Below are 23,506 nucleotides of genomic sequence, written 5' to 3'. Positions count from 1 at the left end.
CATGAATATCGAGCGAAGGGGGAGATTGGGAACCAGCGGCGCATTGTATCGTACGCAGGTTACAATTGCATATGTAGGTTTGGCCATGACCATGACCATTCTGAACTATGCATTATAGAACTAGCTATAGGCCTATATAGATGCGATACCGCATTATGGCGAATCAGAATCAACCACACGATATACATTATGCAAGTATGCACGGCGATATATTTCAATATAGCAGAGTATACGGGCCAACGTTATTTTATCCATTCGAAAAATTCCATGTCCCGCAAATTCTGTATAACTCTGTCCAGCTTTTCTCTCGTTGGCTGGAGTACCGGGAGGCGAGGTGGGCCGAAATCGATTCCGCATATCGGCAGCATGAGAGCTTTACTCAGGCCAACGTCCAAGCCTGTGAGAATACGTTACAGGGTGAACACGAACTCATTATACTGTTCTCATTATATGCTTACGGCCATAGTCGGACAACCATAAAATTTTCAGGTTATCCAAATTAGATTAGAATTAAAATTGAAGCTATACTTTTTTCGCAATTAGATTAGAATCACTGAATTAGCAGCTCGTATCAAATTCATTCACAAGCATGAGAATTATGGCTAATGCCTGTTGTATACATTAGGGGTGTTCAAAAATGACTTTTTTTTTCTCAAATTGTACTGGCTACTTGATAAAATTGTTAGGTTATCTAATTTGAGCCTACACACCAAATTTGGTTCAATTCCAGCCAGTAGCCGCATTGCTACAGGAAAAGAAAGTTTCTATTTTAATATGTAAAAATAAATTTAAAAAAACATCAAAATTTTCTGTTCATCCCATCAAAGTGTTAGGTTGTCTATAGAAAGGATGTTCATCAAATTTCGCTCAATTCCAACCAGTGGAAGCGAAGTTATTGCCGTCGAAAAATTATCAATAAAATAGTATTTACGGTGACCAGTTCTTTAATTACTTATTATCGGTGTGGCCACCGTAAATACTATTTTATTCAAATCCAAATTTTTCAACGGCAATAACTTCGCTTCCACTGTGACTACGAAAAATTTAAGGTTCGCCGAAGACTTGCGGATTACAGTAATGATTCGCCATGTTAATAAAGGTTAAGATAGTCATTCAACAGCGCTATAGAAAAGTAACAATTGTTTGGTATCGGAAAACTCAAGCGAAACGATCGTATAGTTTTCGCTAGAGATCGTTGAGATGTTTCAAATTTCCCGACCTTCCGATATAAGATAAGATATCATTTTCTGCGATCTAAACTGCTCGATCTTCATTCGCTCCACATCCTGCGTCTTATACGCGTCGAAAAGTCGTTTGTACAATCTCAGCGCGAAGTTGTACGTGCTCCCAACCATCGACTGACCGCCGAGAAGGAGACCGGCGAAACATTGCTGCAAATAGAAATGCGATCCAATCACAAGAGATTATTGTCTCTACTGAAAATGCCGCATGATGTGTCTGCACTGAAACTTCGTGGTCTTCAATATACCTCATCGAATCCGTAACAGACTGAGTATTGTTCGCCATATCTTTCCACGCACCTGCCGTAGTCGCACATATCCAGGGCTGTGAATTTGACTCCTGCGAATGTGGGAATTCCGATCCTTTCCACCTCCTCGAAAACGTGCTCCATTCTAACTAGAGAAATGGATTTATTTTCAATAAAAATATTGCCTGGTAGCGGCTGAAACGCGTTCCAAATCCGTTGGGAAGTTTATATATTTTTGTGAATGAAATGACGTTTTATTGTTTGCACCTGCGTATGTCTTATGCATCTATAGATGTGAAAGTAAATCTTATATGACTACTAATATGCCTCTGGGTAAGTGATAGAATCGCATCCCAAATCGCAGGTTTGTAATGATTCAAGTCATGACTCGACTCGAGTCACGATGTTTTGGTGACTCATACTCGACATGACTCGAGTCATTTCTTTAAATCCGTAAAATGACTCGACTCGAGTAAATTTTTGTATTGACTCGACTTGTACTCAAGCCATTGTGCATAACTCGAACCAAGTAATATGACTCGAGACCATAGGATTGCCATTGTAACTTCGAAGAATGTTAAAGTCACCATATTATTGGTATTTCGTATATCAGTCCCGATACATGGAAAAAGGCCAGAAACTGTTCAGAGTTCGGACTGAGAAAAATTACTATATTGTAAACGCGAGCCATTCTATATCACTCGAGCAGAGTTGAAAAAGTGGGTTAAACCGGATTGAACTGAAAACTGAAGAGTGGACACAATGACTTGGACTCGGGCTCGAGTCAAACGTCGACTCAACGGTTAGAGAGGTTAGATATAGATACCATTCTTACATCACACTGGCGGAGCAAATCGCAAAGTTGCCCGGCTTGCTCGGTAATTTGATGAATAGAGAAAGTAAATCACTGTTTCTTTATTGTGAGCGGCTTTGAGAGAACAGACAGGGAAGAGCGCTATCGGGACATTGCCCCGGCTAGGCATTTACAAAGCGAAAACTCAAAATATAATTCGATTTTCGCAGAGACTTCGCATAGGCATTTACAAGCGAAAGTACAACAACAATGTGATTTCGGTATATATTGATTGCTGTGTGTCTATAAATGGTATAAATCATTGTTATAGAACAGAACGAGTCGCCACTGGCGTATTGCCTTCACTGCAAATTCGGACATAATTCATTCTACATCATTCACAATGTACCATTGTACATTTGTGGGGCTTGATTGTGAAGCCGATAGTAATCAAAAGCTATTCGCAAATTCAGCGCGCTAAAATCAGGACGACGCAGTTAGCCACAATTGAATGTCCCATTCGATTCCTGTCCGGGAATTTGGAAGAGGCACAAATCAGCTGGTATTCAATCATGCACATCGTAACTACTGACTATGCGCCCTCTGTCACGAAGATGCAAGCTGGTTGCGGTTCGCAGAAGAGTTCAGCTGTGCATTGTGCAATCAACAATTTGTCAACTCGGTAATTTTGATCTAACCATCGGTGGACGAGACTGAGATATAACGAACATGTCATATATCGATAGGATTTCAACCAAATTTGATCGTATTGCACGCACTCGCTGATCTGCGAGGAGGCCGAATCTAAAATGGATTGTTGATTATAAATAGACTACACTTGCAACCGCGAGCAATTCAAATCAGTACGGCGTGCAATAATGCTGATGGCAGCCTTATTGAGCTGTAATGAGTATTTGAGTGTGAGGTTTATGAAAAGCAAACAACTAGTGCGAAGGCTATAAGGCCACTTGATCCAGACATACCCGAAAACGAATTCATACCATATACATACATTAATACACTTTGATAGGCGAGAATGTATAATTGTATATGCATTATGTATGCTTTAAAGAAAATTCAAACTCACACGTTACTCCCGTCAATTTGGGTATATGATAAAACATTAACGGGGTGTTGGGTGCGGCTCGTGAGTAGTTAGTATGATCGGTCTGGGGGTGGCAGGGGCTCTTATGGCGGGGTCGCGATTCGCCGTGAAAACCCGGGGTGGCGATTCGCCTCTTATCTCTTATGGCGGGGCCGCGATTCGCCATGTGTTCTTATGGGTGCGGTCGTGATTCGCCCTTTCGGGTATAGGCTGCGGTCGTGATTCGCCGTGAAAACTCGGGGTCGTGACTCGCCTTTTTTGCTATAGGCGGTGGTGGTGATTCGCCTGTCGTGTATTCTTACGGGTTCTGTGGTGATTTACCATGTGTTCTTACGGGCGTGGCGGTGATTCGCACTTTCAGGTATCTCTCGCGTGGTGTTGAATATGCACGAGTCACCAACAATAACCGCACAAACGGAAACGTGGCTTGTTGTGAGGATTAAGCAGTGCGACCTATATTTCGAATGACCTGCGCGCTGAATTGTTTCACGGCCAACCGCGGCGGTCGTGACTCGCCTTTTTTACTATAGGTGGTGACGGTGATTCGCCTGTCGTGTATTCTTACGGGATCTGTGGTGACTCGCCATGTGTTCTTATGGGTGCGGTCGCATGCGGCTATTGCGTCTTATGGCGGGGTGGCGAGCGGCTATTGATGCTAACACGAAACCCGGGGTGGCGAGCGGCACTTATTTCTTACGGCGGGGGTCGCATGCGGCTATTGCGTCTTATGGGTGCGGTCGTGATTCGTACTTTCGGTATAGACTGCGGGCGGTATGTCGTACTTTCAGCGAAAAAGGTGTGAAATAGTTTGCTAAGTCTAGGAATCACTTGCAAGGTAATATTTTGGTATTTAGTTTACCACAGAACCGGCGTAGACGGTGATCGAATATCAACAATAACAACGGTCACAAATTACCACTTCAAATAGCTGTGAAATAGTTTGCAAAACCCCGCGATCGCTGACAAGATAATGTCTCGGTCATAACCATCTTTCACGACTTGGTGTTACAGGCATATTGATCGCTAACGCGGTGAAATTTTAGTAATCAGTTTGTCACAGAACTTGATATCGCTGGTAAGATTTAACAAGTAACGAATAACAGACCGCCAGTGTCGGTAACTTGAATAGTGACAAATTGTCACTTATTTCCGCTCTAACCCTAATCCTCTGTGAAGTGAACGCTTATTCAAAAGGGTGTGATAATTTTAAAATCCGACGACCACTCACCGGATAATGCTTCAGACATAACAATCCCTCATACCAACTCACAAGGTAATATTTCGGTAATTAGTTTGTCACAGAACCGTCGCAGGCGGTGATTCGAAAACCAACAATTTGTCACTTGCCCGCGATCGCTATATGTTTCACACCTCCAGAATAGTGGCTGACTTTAGTTGCGTGATAAGATCCATGAAAATATTCAATCAATGTGTTAGTTTATCAACTTGAAATGAAACTCACTACACAAATCAAGTCGATTCGTATCTGAACGTTTTAAATCGGTACAACTCTAATCCTTTGACAAATCCCTTAACGCGTTTTTGTTGAATCGAACGTAACCCGAATATTACTGACACCAACTTTCAGCCGCATCGAATTATTCGCACATTCCGCACCACTGTTTCACACTTATAGAATCAATACAAGAATCAAGAATCACAAGTATGTGCATTACACAGTTATTGTCTTTATTAACTTGAAATCAAACACTTAACAAAAACACGCAACTAATCATTTGGCAACTCTAGCATTACCAAAAAATTCCAGTATTGTTGATTGAAAATCCTTGAGTCATTATTATCAAAAATGTTATAGTACCGCATCGGAATCCATTCGCGGGATGTACCAAAGGTAAATCCAGATAATCCAAAATGAAATATTTGGACTTTGACAAACATGACTACCAACTTTAATCCAGTCACATTTCAAGATCATACTTTGAAACAATCCTTGAAACTTACAACTCTATTCACGACTGAGTTTTCCGTTTATCAAATAGAGTTTCAGTAAATACTATCGCTATGGTGTCGCTATATTTTAATGTATAGAATCAATCAATGAAATAACACCTGTTGTAAATATTTCTAACTTGACAACCACTTGTCCATACCGCGATCGACTTGTGACGCCATGAGTTAAATCGGAATATTTCAATCTATTTGTCGAAACCTTGAACAAACTATCAGGTTATTTTTTGTTGTAATCGAGTGAACGGAATTAGTAATACGTCTCAACATTTTAACATCTTGCCACCAACAAAAGAGTAAAATACAAAAAACCTTGTCAAGTCAATCCGTTTGTAACTCACCGAACCAAAGCAAAAAGTGTCCATACGAAAAGTAGACAAGACTGCACCAGTAATCACTACAATCCAAAATCCATAGCAAGTTCGGTTTTAGGCATATACCACCAACTCGTCTTTTTATTTGTTCAACTGTAAAAGTCGTTACTATTCTGTAAGATAAAGTAATTACTACTCGGTATATTTTATAAACCAAAGTAAATACTACTCGGTGTGTGGTTTGAGATTAACATATTACATTTGAGTATACCAGATTTGAATGGCTGACCAACGTAGTTGAGAATTCATTTCTTACAATCAAACGCCGGTGTTACATCGAATGGTATCATACTGTAAACATAAGGATTGACACATTGATTTGATATATGAGATTTTGTAATGTTCGACCACGACTTGATTATTAAATTATTCACAATAATTAGACCCGGTGTTGTGGTAAAGGTTATTAGAAAATATCACTTTTGACATCGAGTACCAGTCGAAGTGGGTGAACAATACTTAATCCTTTCAGTGACTCGCTGTTGTACGTGCTAAATGTAAAACATTACGAGGTTAAACTCTAAGACTTTGATCAGCACAAGAGCAATTTGGACTATCTTTACTGGCTGTAACCTATTCTACTAGACAAAACTCGCAGCATTAATAAAATCAAAATATGTGCTACACTGAAATCTACAAAATGTGTTTGTATTGTTGCTAGTAGCGATCATGCATTATCATTTGAATCTTCTAAAGTAATTGTAATGATAAAACCAAACTACTCAAAGTCATTACCAACACAAAAAACGATTTCTATGATATTCGTCAAACGCATCATACCCCAGTATGCAGAAATTATTTGTAGAGTGCATACCAACAAAGAAATCAGGAACACAACCAACACCGAAAATGATAAATGCGTTTCGTGCTACTATTGATACAAGTTCATTTCTATCAGGTGAAATAAACACCATCACAAAACTCAGAGCATGCAAAGGTCTTGATTGATATGAATTTCGATTTGTGTCTTATGATACCGGCAAGCATTTTAGAAATATTATGATTCGTTAAACCAAAGTCGTATGTCCGATTATTAATTGATTGGAAACTTGATCACGTACCTCGATCATTACAGAAGATTATAACACCATTGTCCGACAATCTTTTACAAAAGGATCGAAACCAAGTAACCCAAAGTCGTTGGCGTCGCATAAACAATTTGTACGACGTTTGATAAATGTACCCTATACTTTGGTGTACTAGAAATATTTGTAAAACACACTCTGGTAAAGAAATCGAAAAGATATCCTACAACTAAATCTGATAAAACCATTTTGCACTTTTTGTTCGTCAGTAGTATCCATTTGAATTTTTCCATTTCCTCTCGTCAAAGTAGATGTAATCATAGTCGCTAAAGAACTTACCTGGATGTGTTTGAATTCTAGACATAGTTATGATTTACTCGACGCAAGACCCAAGAACAATTGTAGTTTACAACCGTGCACACATATCCAAAATATCGCACACTCCGCTATTCCTAAAGTACAAACACCCGATACAAAATATTACTTGTTGTGTTGTTGCGGCATCATCTTCACAATATCACCATTTGGTTTGTGTCAATTAGTTACTTTGTATGTTACCCCACAACTCTTACAAAAGCACGAAGGATATTAACATCGCACTAAGTAATTAACTTTACTCGATATTCTCGCATTACGAAACTAAAGAATGGTTGGTTAGACTCTACAAACTGTTTCGATATCACAAGACCTTTATTGTCTGAATGGGTGTTCATGTATCTTAATAATCAAATAGTTCAACACAGAACTAGTACTAACAGAAACATCACAGAGTTGTTTACACAAAAGTTTGTATGCGTGCAGTATGCGAATACCATGTGTAAGTCCAGCACAATTGTGGTATCCATCCGGGTTTAGTTAACACAATTTACGACACCGAGGTCACCTCATCTTTCGTAAGACAACAAACCAACCAAGGTTTCAGGATATGTCCGTGTCATAGCAATAAATCAGCTACTCCAACAACAGAGTACATATGTTTTCTAGTTACGGCGCTTACATCTTACACACAAATCAATCTACTTTGCTAACAAAAAGTGCTGGGTCATCAAGTGATTACCCTAACAACAAAACAGCTAAACGTACTATCATACAAAATGGCCGTTATAGTCACCAACGGTACATGGTACAAGTAACAAGTCTCGAGAATCCAGTTATTGAAAAAACATGAAAGTGTTTCTCCTGCGCCAAGTCGTTATGTTGACGAAAGCGTATATTGTAATATCATGATCGATTTGCATTCGTTGGTCACAAAATGTTACTACTCTAAATAATTATTTTTCACTCAAACACAAACGCATACTTGTCGCCAATCGTTTTCATCAAGCACGAGTTCAAGAAACCTGCTACGACATGAATTGTTATTTTTTTATGTTGTGTAAATAGGTAATAATTAATTTTAGTAACACTATATCAACATCATCTAGTTGCGCGAATAGATTTACACGTAGTCTTGTGGTTTTAATCGAAGTATACAGCACGGTCTAATGTAGAGTCATCTCTACTGTACAGCAACTCGGTAATCGAAATGCATTAAAATTTAAACAACGATCTTGTTTCGTCGCACCAAAAATATGTTTACTATCGCGATACTCTGCACAGGCCGTGTAAATCCTTTTCACACTCGTAATAGTATACCAACAGCTACCGGCGACAACGTTTAACAATACCAACGACACTAAAAAACGATACCTACCCAAGTAAAATTACCATTTCCACCTGGAGGTCGGTCGTTACCCGAGTAGAAATACCATTGTCCTTTGGAGATTTATCGTTTACCCAGTGTAACAATCCCCTTTTCACTTGGAAATATATTTTTGACCTGGATAACAAACCCCTTTTCACTTGGAAATCTATTTTTACCCTGGATAACAAACCTTTTTCACTTGGAAATATATTTTTTCTCTTGGTAACAAACCTTTTTCACTTGGAAATATATTTTTTCTCTGGGTAACAAACCTTTTTCACTTGGAAATATATTTTTTCTCTGGTTAACAAACCTTTTTCACTTGGAAATATATTTTTTCTCTGGTTAACAAACCTTTTTCACTTGGAAATATATTTTTTTCTCTGGTTAACAAACCTTTTTCACTTGGAAATATATTTTTTCTCTTGGTAACAAACCTTTTTCACTTGGAAATCTATTTTTTCTCTGGGTAACAAACCTTTTTCACTTGGAAATATATTTTTTCTCTGGTTAACAAACCTTTTTCACTTGGAAATATATTTTTTCTCTGGGTAACAAACCTTTTTCACTTGGAAATATATTTTTTCCCCGGGTAACAAACCTTTTTCCCTGAGCAACAAACCATTTTCACTTGGTGGTCCGTCGTTTACCCGAGTAAAAATATCATTTTCCTTTAGAGATCCGGCGTTTACCCAGTGTAACAATACATTTTCACTTGGAAATCTGTCATTTACCTGAGTACCAATACCGTTTCACTTGGAAATCTATCATTTTCCTGGGTAACAATACCATTTTCGTTTTGAAAACTAACCACCACACCGGGTCAATTTGATATTTTTAGATATTGTTACAACGGACAGTGATAACATATACACCAACAGCGACTCCGATACATTTGTGTAATCGCATTTTTACTTGTTCTGGTGCATCCCATCAAAATCGACGGTTAGCCACACACACACACACACACACAATAACAACGCGCTATTTCGATATGACTGCAATGTCTGGGTTCGTGCTTTAGATTTTCCAGAATCAATCCGTCTAAAGTTGTAATCCCCCCGACTTTGTTAACTGGTTGATACACGGATAACAATCTTCGGAAAATGTAGGAACGCATGCTACCCATCGTGCGCACGATTCCAGGTTACTTGTGATTAATTTCCTTGCTCACACTATACAGATTATACGTACAGGGATATGTAGCGGTAATCGGTTTGGTCAATACATATCGCCCCATCCAGTATGGAATTACAAACCCAATACAGGTCAGTTCATAACCGGATCCGGATATTCAATGCAAAGCGATAAAGCAGAACCAATGACCAAATGTAATTAAACATATAGATTCACAACCCTTGATTTTTTTTTCGTGAAAAATGACAATACATATCGAATATACTTTACGATTGTTCAACCCTACCAAGTATTCACGTAAATGTGGTTTATGACATTACATACAATGTGTCGGTGTACAAATGTTGGGTGTTTATGCACACATCGGTATGACCCATAGACAACATCATCATACCCTCCAGGACTTCAGTCAACTACCATTGGTCTCTCGATACAGCGAACGATACAGTATGCAACACATATCATTAGAGTGATATATCCACAGGTAAATATGGGGACTGGCCACAATAATTGTACGACGCCGACAAATCGATGCACGCAAGGTGTGGTTGATAATAATTGTTTCATGCGTCAAAGAGACAGCACTCTCTTGTAAAGGTTAACAGATCCCGCAGAAACACTCCAATTCGGATTACATTACCAAATCGATTTCAAACTTAAACCGAATCACTGATTGGTGTTGAGAGTAGCGATAACCGATTTTTCGAATATTCATATAGACTTAGTGCGCGATCAGTAACGACACTTATAAACATTGTGAATATTAGTAATTCGAGTCGTGTCTATCTTGTGATGTTTCAAGTTGCTAAAACCATCGAGTGAATCAGTGAACGGATAGTAATCTCGGTTAAATCTCGATACAATTATTGTGGCCAGTCCCCATATTTACCTGTGGATATATCACTCTAATGATATGTGTTGCATACTGTATCGTTCGCTGTATCGAGAGACCAATGGTAGTTGACTGAAGTCCTGGAGGGTATGATGATGTTGTCTATGGGTCATACCGATGTGTGCATAAACACCCAACATTTGTACACCGACACATTGTATGTAATGTCATAAACCACATTTACGTGAATACTTGGTAGGGTTGAACAATCGTAAAGTATATTCGATATGTATTGTCATTTTTCACGAAAAAAAAATCAAGGGTTGTGAATCTATATGTTTAATTACATTTGGTCATTGGTTCTGCTTTATCGCTTTGCATTGAATATCCGGATCCGGTTATGAACTGACCTGTATTGGGTTTGTAATTCCATACTGGATGGGGCGATATGTATTGACCAAACCGATTACCGCTACATATCCCTGTACGTATAATCTGTATAGTGTGAGCAAGGAAATTAATCACAAGTAACCTGGAATCGTGCGCACGATGGGTAGCATGCGTTCCTACATTTTCCGAAGATTGTTATCCGTGTATCAACCAGTTAACAAAGTCGGGGGGATTACAACTTTAGACGGATTGATTCTGGAAAATCTAAAGCACGAACCCAGACATTGCAGTCATATCGAAATAGCGCGTTGTTATTGTGTGTGTGTGTGTGTGTGTGGCTAACCGTCGATTTTGATGGGATGCACCAGAACAAGTAAAAATGCGATTACACAAATGTATCGGAGTCGCTGTTGGTGTATATGTTATCACTGTCCGTTGTAACAATATCTAAAAATATCAAATTGACCCGGTGTGGTGGTTAGTTTTCAAAACGAAAATGGTATTGTTACCCAGGAAAATGATAGATTTCCAAGTGAAACGGTATTGGTACTCAGGTAAATGACAGATTTCCAAGTGAAAATGTATTGTTACACTGGGTAAACGCCGGATCTCTAAAGGAAAATGATATTTTTACTCGGGTAAACGACGGACCACCAAGTGAAAATGGTTTGTTGCTCAGGGAAAAAGGTTTGTTACCCGGGGAAAAAATATATTTCCAAGTGAAAAAGGTTTGTTACCCAGAGAAAAAATATATTTCCAAGTGAAAAAGGTTTGTTAACCAGAGAAAAAATATATTTCCAAGTGAAAAAGGTTTGTTACCCAGAGAAAAAATAGATTTCCAAGTGAAAAAGGTTTGTTACCAAGAGAAAAAATATATTTCCAAGTGAAAAAGGTTTGTTAACCAGAGAAAAAATATATTTCCAAGTGAAAAAGGTTTGTTAACCAGAGAAAAAATATATTTCCAAGTGAAAAAGGTTTGTTACCCAGAGAAAAAATAGATTTCCAAAGGAAAAGGGGTTTGTTACCCAAAGAAAAAATATATTTCCAAGTGAAAAAGGTTTGTTACCAAGAGAAAAAATATATTTCCAAGTGAAAAAGGTTTGTTATCCAGGGTAAAAATAGATTTCCAAGTGAAAAGGGGTTTGTTATCCAGGTCAAAAATATATTTCCAAGTGAAAAGGGGATTGTTACACTGGGTAAACGATAAATCTCCAAAGGACAATGGTATTTCTACTCGGGTAACGACCGACCTCCAGGTGGAAATGGTAATTTTACTTGGGTAGGTATCGTTTTTTAGTGTCGTTGGTATTGTTAAACGTTGTCGCCGGTAGCTGTTGGTATACTATTACGAGTGTGAAAAGGATTTACACGGCCTGTGCAGAGTATCGCGATAGTAAACATATTTTTGGTGCGACGAAACAAGATCGTTGTTTAAATTTTAATGCATTTCGATTACCGAGTTGCTGTACAGTAGAGATGACTCTACATTAGACCGTGCTGTATACTTCGATTAAAACCACAAGACTACGTGTAAATCTATTCGCGCAACTAGATGATGTTGATATAGTGTTACTAAAATTAATTATTACCTATTTACACAACATAAAAAAATAACAATTCATGTCGTAGCAGGTTTCTTGAACTCGTGCTTGATGAAAACGATTGGCGACAAGTATGCGTTTGTGTTTGAGTGAAAAATAATTATTTAGAGTAGTAACATTTTGTGACCAACGAATGCAAATCGATCATGATATTACAATATACGCTTTCGTCAACATAACGACTTGGCGCAGGAGAAACACTTTCATGTTTTTTCAATAACTGGATTCTCGAGACTTGTTACTTGTACCATGTACCGTTGGTGACTATAACGGCCATTTTGTATGATAGTACGTTTAGCTGTTTTGTTGTTAGGGTAATCACTTGATGACCCAGCACTTTTTGTTAGCAAAGTAGATTGATTTGTGTGTAAGATGTAAGCGCCGTAACTAGAAAACATATGTACTCTGTTGTTGGAGTAGCTGATTTATTGCTATGACACGGACATATCCTGAAACCTTGGTTGGTTTGTTGTCTTACGAAAGATGAGGTGACCTCGGTGTCGTAAATTGTGTTAACTAAACCCGGATGGATACCACAATTGTGCTGGACTTACACATGGTATTCGCATACTGCACGCATACAAACTTTTGTGTAAACAACTCTGTGATGTTTCTGTTAGTACTAGTTCTGTGTTGAACTATTTGATTATTAAGATACATGAACACCCATTCAGACAATAAAGGTCTTGTGATATCGAAACAGTTTGTAGAGTCTAACCAACCATTCTTTAGTTTCGTAATGCGAGAATATCGAGTAAAGTTAATTACTTAGTGCGATGTTAATATCCTTCGTGCTTTTGTAAGAGTTGTGGGGTAACATACAAAGTAACTAATTGACACAAACCAAATGGTGATATTGTGAAGATGATGCCGCAACAACACAACAAGTAATATTTTGTATCGGGTGTTTGTACTTTAGGAATAGCGGAGTGTGCGATATTTTGGATATGTGTGCACGGTTGTAAACTACAATTGTTCTTGGGTCTTGCGTCGAGTAAATCATAACTATGTCTAGAATTCAAACACATCCAAGTAAGTTCTTTAGCGACTATGATTACATCTACTTTGACGAGAGGAAATGGAAAAATTCAAATGGATACTACTGACGAACAAAAAGTGCAAAATGGTTTTATCAGATTTAGTTGTAGGATATCTTTTCGATTTCTTTACCAGAGTGTGTTTTACAAATATTTCTAGTACACCAAAGTATAGGGTACATTTATCAAACGTCGTACAAATTGTTTATGCGACGCCAACGACTTTGGGTTACTTGGTTTCGATCCTTTTGTAAAAGATTGTCGGACAATGGTGTTATAATCTTCTGTAATGATCGAGGTACGTGATCAAGTTTCCAATCAATTAATAATCGGACATACGACTTTGGTTTAACGAATCATAATATTTCTAAAATGCTTGCCGGTATCATAAGACACAAATCGAAATTCATATCAATCAAGACCTTTGCATGCTCTGAGTTTTGTGATGGTGTTTATTTCACCTGATAGAAATGAACTTGTATCAATAGTAGCACGAAACGCATTTATCATTTTCGGTGTTGGTTGTGTTCCTGATTTCTTTGTTGGTATGCACTCTACAAATAATTTCTGCATACTGGGGTATGATGCGTTTGACGAATATCATAGAAATCGTTTTTTGTGTTGGTAATGACTTTGAGTAGTTTGGTTTTATCATTACAATTACTTTAGAAGATTCAAATGATAATGCATGATCGCTACTAGCAACAATACAAACACATTTTGTAGATTTCAGTGTAGCACATATTTTGATTTTATTAATGCTGCGAGTTTTGTCTAGTAGAATAGGTTACAGCCAGTAAAGATAGTCCAAATTGCTCTTGTGCTGATCAAAGTCTTAGAGTTTAACCTCGTAATGTTTTACATTTAGCACGTACAACAGCGAGTCACTGAAAGGATTAAGTATTGTTCACCCACTTCGACTGGTACTCGATGTCAAAAGTGATATTTTCTAATAACCTTTACCACAACACCGGGTCTAATTATTGTGAATAATTTAATAATCAAGTCGTGGTCGAACATTACAAAATCTCATATATCAAATCAATGTGTCAATCCTTATGTTTACAGTATGATACCATTCGATGTAACACCGGCGTTTGATTGTAAGAAATGAATTCTCAACTACGTTGGTCAGCCATTCAAATCTGGTATACTCAAATGTAATATGTTAATCTCAAACCACACACCGAGTAGTATTTACTTTGGTTTATAAAATATACCGAGTAGTAATTACTTTATCTTACAGAATAGTAACGACTTTTACAGTTGAACAAATAAAAAGACGAGTTGGTGGTATATGCCTAAAACCGAACTTGCTATGGATTTTGGATTGTAGTGATTACTGGTGCAGTCTTGTCTACTTTTCGTATGGACACTTTTTGCTTTGGTTCGGTGAGTTACAAACGGATTGACTTGACAAGGTTTTTTGTATTTTACTCTTTTGTTGGTGGCAAGATGTTAAAATGTTGAGACGTATTACTAATTCCGTTCACTCGATTACAACAAAAAATAACCTGATAGTTTGTTCAAGGTTTCGACAAATAGATTGAAATATTCCGATTTAACTCATGGCGTCACAAGTCGATCGCGGTATGGACAAGTGGTTGTCAAGTTAGAAATATTTACAACAGGTGTTATTTCATTGATTGATTCTATACATTAAAATATAGCGACACCATAGCGATAGTATTTACTGAAACTCTATTTGATAAACGGAAAACTCAGTCGTGAATAGAGTTGTAAGTTTCAAGGATTGTTTCAAAGTATGATCTTGAAATGTGACTGGATTAAAGTTGGTAGTCATGTTTGTCAAAGTCCAAATATTTCATTTTGGATTATCTGGATTTACCTTTGGTACATCCCGCGAATGGATTCCGATGCGGTACTATAACATTTTTGATAATAATGACTCAAGGATTTTCAATCAACAATACTGGAATTTTTTGGTAATGCTAGAGTTGCCAAATGATTAGTTGCGTGTTTTTGTTAAGTGTTTGATTTCAAGTTAATAAAGACAATAACTGTGTAATGCACATACTTGTGATTCTTGATTCTTGTATTGATTCTATAAGTGTGAAACAGTGGTGCGGAATGTGCGAATAATTCGATGCGGCTGAAAGTTGGTGTCAGTAATATTCGGGTTACGTTCGATTCAACAAAAACGCGTTAAGGGATTTGTCAAAGGATTAGAGTTGTACCGATTTAAAACGTTCAGATACGAATCGACTTGATTTGTGTAGTGAGTTTCATTTCAAGTTGATAAACTAACACATTGATTGAATATTTTCATGGATCTTATCACGCAACTAAAGTCAGCCACTATTCTGGAGGTGTGAAACATATAGCGATCGCGGGCAAGTGACAAATTGTTGGTTTTCGAATCACCGCCTGCGACGGTTCTGTGACAAACTAATTACCGAAATATTACCTTGTGAGTTGGTATGAGGGATTGTTATGTCTGAAGCATTATCCGGTGAGTGGTCGTCGGATTTTAAAATTATCACACCCTTTTGAATAAGCGTTCACTTCACAGAGGATTAGGGTTAGAGCGGAAATAAGTGACAATTTGTCACTATTCAAGTTACCGACACTGGCGGTCTGTTATTCGTAACTTGTTAAATCTTACCAGCGATATCAAGTTCTGTGACAAACTGATTACTAAAATTTCACCGCGTTAGCGATCAATATGCCTGTAACACCAAGTCGTGAAAGATGGTTATGACCGAGACATTATCTTGTCAGCGATCGCGGGGTTTTGCAAACTATTTCACAGCTATTTGAAGTGGTAATTTGTGACCGTTGTTATTGTTGATATTCGATCACCGTCTACGCCGGTTCTGTGGTAAACTAAATACCAAAATATTACCTTGCAAGTGATTCCTAGACTTAGCAAACTATTTCACACCTTTTTCGCTGAAAGTACGACATACCGCCCGCAGTCTATACCGAAAGTACGAATCACGACCGCACCCATAAGACGCAATAGCCGCATGCGACCCCCGCCGTAAGAAATAAGTGCCGCTCGCCACCCCGGGTTTCGTGTTAGCATCAATAGCCGCTCGCCACCCCGCCATAAGACGCAATAGCCGCATGCGACCGCACCCATAAGAACACATGGCGAGTCACCACAGATCCCGTAAGAATACACGACAGGCGAATCACCGTCACCACCTATAGTAAAAAAGGCGAGTCACGACCGCCGCGGTTGGCCGTGAAACAATTCAGCGCGCAGGTCATTCGAAATATAGGTCGCACTGCTTAATCCTCACAACAAGCCACGTTTCCGTTTGTGCGGTTATTGTTGGTGACTCGTGCATATTCAACACCACGCGAGAGATACCTGAAAGTGCGAATCACCGCCACGCCCGTAAGAACACATGGTAAATCACCACAGAACCCGTAAGAATACACGACAGGCGAATCACCACCACCGCCTATAGCAAAAAAGGCGAGTCACGACCCCGAGTTTTCACGGCGAATCACGACCGCAGCCTATACCCGAAAGGGCGAATCACGACCGCACCCATAAGAACACATGGCGAATCGCGGCCCCGCCATAAGAGATAAGAGGCGAATCGCCACCCCGGGTTTTCACGGCGAATCGCGACCCCGCCATAAGAGCCCCTGCCACCCCCAGACCGATCATACTAACTACTCTCGTGCGACTTCTGCAAGATACATCGCAAGAATCTTTGGCGTTGCAGGCTTGAAGAAAAAACTGGGGAGACAAGCTATGGCCGTTGCTCCAATCGATTCGGCGTGTTCGGCCTGTGTCAAAAAGTATTTTCGTGGATTACCGTTCAAGCCTCCAGTTAAAGGGATACTTCGGTCGTATTTTACGCATTCTTCAGAATCAGTATCAGGTTATTGATAATTTTATCATTATAAACCGCCACAAGACTGCGATACAATGAAAAGGTAGGAAGGTCTCGAAACGACTTGGAATAGTCTTGGAAATCAGACACCCACCTGGACCTATAGGCTATGTAAATACGATGCATGCACAATTGCACATGCACAATGCACACTGTATGGCAAGAAATAAGGGATAATATAAAACGACCCGTGATGAAAATAAATGACGCATGTGTCGAACGCGAGGTTAATATGTAAGATCGAGGTTATCTTAGGGCTGACTATAGTATTCTTATGAAATGAAAGGCTAATAGGGCGACGCGACACAGTAAACTGAAAGAGACGAAATATATACAGACTTACCAGAGCCTTAGTATCAGCGAGATTACACGCTCCGACGTGAACTACGATGTTTTTTATCCTGAAAGACATCATTTATTCGGTCTTATAATCAAATTTAGTCTGCACTGATATAATTGATGTGGGTACCAGAGATGAGCGGATTTGAAATTTCTATGTCCTAATCCAATCCAAATCCGAACCTCCAAATCCTAATCCATACCTTTTTCATATTCAAGTCCATGTCCAATCCTAATCCGATTCCAACTGGTAATTCAGAAAAAATACTAATTTATGCAATGGAAGCAGGGATATATAGAACTCCGGGATGGCTGACTTCATTTTAGCCTTTACCTAAGTAGGTCCAGAAAGTTACCTGCAATCTGCCTCGAAATATCCACTTTTATGCAATCTAGCGATACATCTGTTTCTAGAATAATGATCCTCAACCTTTTGCAGAATAGTTGGTGAGTAAGCTAGACATTCTTCCCAGATCACAACCTTACTGCTGTATGGCCAACCTAGTAAAGTATGACACTGCTGTGTAGCCAACCAAGTAAACTATGACAACTCTGAATTTCAGTAAATCAGGAATGTGTTTAATTTCTACACATATAATCTGCATCAGGCCATAAATAACAGAGTGAATAACGAATAATATCAGCGTCTTCTACCTATTTACAAGCCATTGTCGGGATCCTTGCCGCTGGGAGGGGGGGTTATAGGATTGATTAAATCAACCGTTTCAATTCGCGTTAATCGACAATTACCATGGAGTATAGGGTTGCATTTAAAACAAACATGTTTAAAACCAGGACCTTGTATAAAACATACTTTTTTTAAGCCATGACGTCAAGAATATTCAATAGTGACGTCATATTGGATTGACATTGACAATTGAAAATATAGTGTAGATATAGCTCCTTTGACGAAATATCTGTGCTATTGCTGTTGAACCGACTATTTTGAGGGTTCCAGCCATCCCACATCGATATTAGTCGGCTATATCGGGTGGTAATCGTCCGTAGGCTCATACAACACGTATTTTGGAAAGTATTTACACAATTATGGCATAATTTTACAACATAAAAAGAATTTTTTTCAAAGGGCCTCTGTTTAAAACACTGTTTAAAGCATGTTTTAAACATGGTGTTTCAAACACCGTTTGTTATAAATGCACCCCTACCATGGAGCATTTATAATAACGAAAAGATAGCACGGCCTGTAAGGACTCGAAATTGTGATAGCAGCATTGTCATCTTCTATGTCACTCAATGAAAGTTGATCAAGAAATCAACACATCATTGATACTTCTCTTCAGGTTCAAATGCAGCCTCAAGGGTAGAAGTTTGGTACATATCATTATCAATTTAAGAAGCATTCGGTAGACCCAGTTGTTGAATTCAGCTGATATTTTGTTCACCGAGAAATAGTTTCATGACCGCAGTGAAGAAATTACCACCATGGCTTAACGGTACATCACGAATGGGCCTCCTGAAGCCCTTCATGCCATTTATCAGTTAAGAAATATTCAGTATCATTGTCTTGCAGATTTTCCGTTAGAGCGATAGATGATTCCATGTCAAAAAACATCTCGGTGAGGAGGCAGGAGATCCAAATATTCAGATTGTGGCCATCTTTGCCAAGATTTCAATGGGATGTGCCCAGTATATTATATCAGGATATCCACTGTTGACGTGATGCAAATGCTGGAACATTGCGTTTGTTTTTCTGGAATCTGCAACAAAAATGAACAAATGATGTATTTAGAGACACAAATTCACCTTAAGAATATATATAGAATATAGATGTATGCAGAGTTGGTCAGTAGTGAAGAACTTCTACTTCATTGCAGTACTCAAGTAGGTGTTGCCTATTTTCGAAGATACATCTTGTAATTTTTAAGCAGCCATCTCCAAACTTGAGTACCCTGCAGGCATTTCACTTTCTACAGCTACTTGAGGAAGTTTAAATACCAGTACGCCCGGGAATACGACTGTTACTTAAGTAGCAATGCAGAGTGCAGACTACTCTAACCACATCAGGATTAATGTAAATAGCTCATTTAATAATGTATCACTAGAATCAGCCAAACTTACCTTGGGCCGACTGAGGAGAGCTCCATGCGTTATTGCGACGATTTGACGAAACCTTGCAAATTGAAAGCAATCTTCAGAGTTTTCTCTTCCTTCGTCGTACAGGCCTATAGCCTATAGGCTATAAGTGTTTATATGGTAAAGACAGGCAGGCCGTATCTCAGGGTCGTATCGTGTCCTGACGATTGTGCTGGCTTATCCATTCAAGGGAGTGGGCATCTTCACGGCTTCAGTAAGAGCCAATGGTCAACAAATGTCATGGCCATATTCTGGGAGTCAGCCGTTGGCAGTTCACAACAGTGCACTTCTGTTGAAGTATAATTCCAGTACTGTAGCATTAAGGTTCCGTTCATTAACAAACATATGTCTGCCTTGTTTTACCAGTCATGTAACTGATGAATAGTATCTGTAACAAGAGATTGGATTCACCAGTTGTTATGGACACTTACAACTGCAACGATCTTGACGTGTTGTTTTTGTATTAGATTCAAATGGTTGGTTATCCTTAATTGAAATGCCTCTTGAATCTTGCACACCGGTAGTGTACTCAGTGGCTCCAATTCTTATACTAGGAATAATCCAGCAATGATCTGGAATACCGGTAAGCCTGCAATACCAGCACAACCTGCATATTCACATATTGGCACAAGATCTTAACAGACGAAGTCCCTCCTAACGGTCGCCTTCATAGTTGACACGGCACAGTGTAAATGTACACTTGTACTAGTACAATGTACAGCCTTGGATGGTGACATACATTCGCATAACATACCGTAAATGAAAATCCTAATGCTGATATCAATGTCAACTTGGAAATTATTGTACATTTTGTTATCTTCTCACGATTATTAACGCAGCAAAACATGTTACATAAGATACTACAGAAGCAGAGATATTCCGAAGGCGAGTATACCGGTAAATTGCTGCTGAAGGAATAAGGCCAATACCGCAAAGTTTCAGACTACCTGAACATCTCATAACCTGGTTAACCTCTAGCTTTATAAAAAAAACATAAACATGGATATTATATGCCTCTACCGCTCTTAAAGACTCAAAATGACAGATAGATGAAGCTGCTGACCAGAACGTGCATCAAAACTGAATTCGCGAATCGGGACCTACTTAGGTAATACGGCGATGACGCAATTGACGCAGTCAGCCATCCCGGAGTTCTATATATCCCTGAATGGAAGGATCTGAAAATTTTCTTTCACAACCAACGATTCACTTGATTCAAGATAACTTAGTAACCATGAGTACATTAATAACTGATCTGAATAAAGTTTGTCGCCGTTCGCCACACGACATTTCAATCTCTCAGAAAATAGGTAAATCCAATCCAAATCCTAATCCGTTCTGAAAAAAAATGTCTAATCCAAATCCAATCCAAATCCGACAAAATTTCACAAATCCTGTTTTCACAAAAACCTAATCCTAATCCATGCTCATCTCTGGTGGGTACCAGTGAGTAACAACTAAATATCAGCTTTTCCAAGTTTGATTACAATTACAATTATTGCTGTTTTTTTCAAATTAGATTAGAATTAGAATTATAGCTATACAATTTATTCCAAATTAGACTTGAATTAGAACTATAGCTGCATTTTTTTCAAATTAGATTATAGCATTAGAATTGCAGCAACACATTTCAATCCAAATTAGATTTGAATTACTGAATTCGCGAAAACTTGAAATCGAACCAAGTTCAGTTCATATCAAAACAGAGTTCATTCTCATAAGCACGACAACGGCAAGTGTCTGTACAGTAGGGCTCTTCAAAAATGACTTTTTTTCTCAAATCGTACTGGCTTCTTGATAAAATAGTTAGGTTACCTAATTTAGGCCTACACACAAAATTTGGTTCAATTCCAACCAGTGGAAGCGGAGTAATTGCCGTTGAAAAATTTGGATTTGAATAAAATAGTATTTACGGTGACCGATTCTTTGTTTATTTATTATAGTTGTGCTCACCGTAAATACTATTTTATTCTAATCCAAATTTTTCGACGGCAATAACTCCGCTTCCACTGGTTGGAATTGAACCAAATTTGGTGAGCATCGTTTCTATAGACAGTGGTTCTCAACCTTTTTTCAGTCACGCCCCCCTTTATGATAGTGAAAATCTTCGCGCCCCCCTTATCGCCGTATCACAAAATCCAACGGGGATGCTAGCAACCCCAACAGATTGTTTGATGGCATAGAAGGTTATGACTGTTGATGAGAGAATTCAAAAATATGAAAATCGGTCTATATATAGAGAAACACGCGTGAATTGGAGGTAAATCGCGCAGAGCGCGAAAAATGTTTGTAGTTGACCGCTTCTTCGCGCCCCCCCAGGTTGAGAACCACTGGCCTAACACTTTCATGGGGTGAACAGAAAATTTTCAAATTTTTTATTATTTATTTTTATATAATAAATAGAAACTTACTTCTCCTGTAGCAAAGCGGTTACTGGCTGGAATTGAACCAAATTTTGTGTGTAGGCTTAAATTACGTAACCTAACAATTTTATCAAGTAGCCAGTACGATTTGAGAAAAAAAGTCATTTTGAAGAGCCCTACTGTACAGTACACGTACAGAAAGTTTGGCTCGTGTCGCACTATAGGCCTACACAACGATCCTCCTGTAGCATTTTTCGGGAAACCAGGAATTCGATTAGAACTAGAATTGAAGCTCATAAGATTACACAAATTTTATTAGAATTAGAATTAGAAAGCAGCATTCCGCAAGTGCCGGCATAAATAAGTTAACTAGAATTATCGAATTGTCTGTATCTAATAGTCTGATAGTGATACATCTCAAAATTGGCGCAATTTCGGCAGATTCCATTCCGTACCTGTTTTTTGCTAACTTTATCCATTGCTCAGCTACCGCTTTTCTTTCAGCGGTCGACAAACTGCATCCTTCGCCAGCTGTTCCCAGTACTGAACACGAAAGTAAATCGATTTTGAAGATAGTCTTTCAAAATTACTACTAAGCTAAATACAACATATCTTACCGAATATGTCGTTTATACTTTCCCTTTCTAATATATCCACGTAGTCATTGATGGCACCAAAATTTACACTCCTGAAACACGTAAAAGAATTTAACTTAATACTGGTACGCACGCAAGGAAAATCTATCCGATCAGCTGTTTTGCAGAACGCAGCCTATACCTGACATGCACTGATGCATAGCTTACCGCCTTATTGCAAATAACAGAATACTAATAATAATGTGGGAAGCATACATTACTCACCCATCGGCAAACATCGGTGTATGCACCGCGGGAATGATACCATGGAACGGAACCTTCATTTCCCTTTTTACGCATAAAATACGACGTTGGACTGCGTACAGGACCTGGCTAAGTATTGATGTAAATACCTGCTCATTACCTCTTGCTCCGTATCACCTCCAGCGTCAAGGTTCAAAGTCTGGCATTCACGCACCGAGCTATTTAGGTCGTAAACACGATCCCAGTGCACAAATTGCTGAATACAAACTGCTAAACGCTAAAGGACCAGCCATATGATACCAGGCGGGTAGAAACATAATTTATTGACATGTCCATTGTCCATTGTCCAGTATATAATATTTCAATGCGTTGTAATATTCGATATAGCCTGCGATGAGCGTAGTGCTCGTCGCCTAATTAATGTATGTCGTATATACCAACGGAATCCATAGTATTTTGAGGGATCAGGGATTTTTAACACTAACAGTACCCTACGTTAGCCGAGTGTTTCATTATATACCAGTATTTCTTACCCAGGGTTCCGCTGGAGGCCAAGACACA

The 23,506-nt window shown here is 38.7% G+C and overlaps 1 protein-coding gene across 1 annotated transcript; it reads right to left on the bottom strand.

Annotated features, from left to right (window-relative positions):
- Nucleotides 1–183: 183 nt before the first annotated feature.
- LOC145450272 (N-acetylneuraminate lyase-like) lies at nt 184–23,201 on the bottom strand. Its single transcript, XM_080328783.1, has 9 exons — nt 22,967–23,201; nt 22,724–22,794; nt 22,562–22,649; nt 17,654–17,711; nt 17,098–17,203; nt 3,370–3,432; nt 1,490–1,638; nt 1,220–1,391; nt 184–397 (listed from the first exon to the last, which is right to left on the bottom strand). The coding sequence occupies exons 1-9, from the start codon at nt 23,023–23,025 to the stop codon at nt 243–245; spliced, it is 921 nt and encodes a 306-aa protein (XP_080184909.1). The 5' UTR covers nt 23,026–23,201; the 3' UTR covers nt 184–242.
- Between the last annotated feature and the right edge of the window lie 305 nt (nt 23,202–23,506).

This window comes from Botryllus schlosseri, chromosome 11 (assembly GCF_051294905.1).
Source record: "Botryllus schlosseri isolate E-star chromosome 11, Bs_hap1, whole genome shotgun sequence".
Classification (NCBI taxonomy): domain Eukaryota; kingdom Metazoa; phylum Chordata; class Ascidiacea; order Stolidobranchia; family Styelidae; genus Botryllus; species Botryllus schlosseri.
Note: the sequence above shows the minus strand (reverse complement) of the source record. Positions and strands in the feature narration are given on the sequence as shown.

Coding starts and splice junctions, on each gene's coding strand:
- LOC145450272 (XM_080328783.1), bottom strand. CDS start 23,025: ATGAAGGTTCCGTTCCATGGTATCATTCCCGCGGTGCATACACCGATG. Junction 22,795..22,966: donor ACACCGATGTTTGCCGATGG/GTGAGTAATGTA, acceptor TACGTGTTTCAG/GAGTGTAAATTTTGGTGCCA. Junction 17,204..17,653: donor TCGCTGATACTAAGGCTCTG/GTAAGTCTGTAT, acceptor TTTTTGACACAG/GCCGAACACGCCGAATCGAT.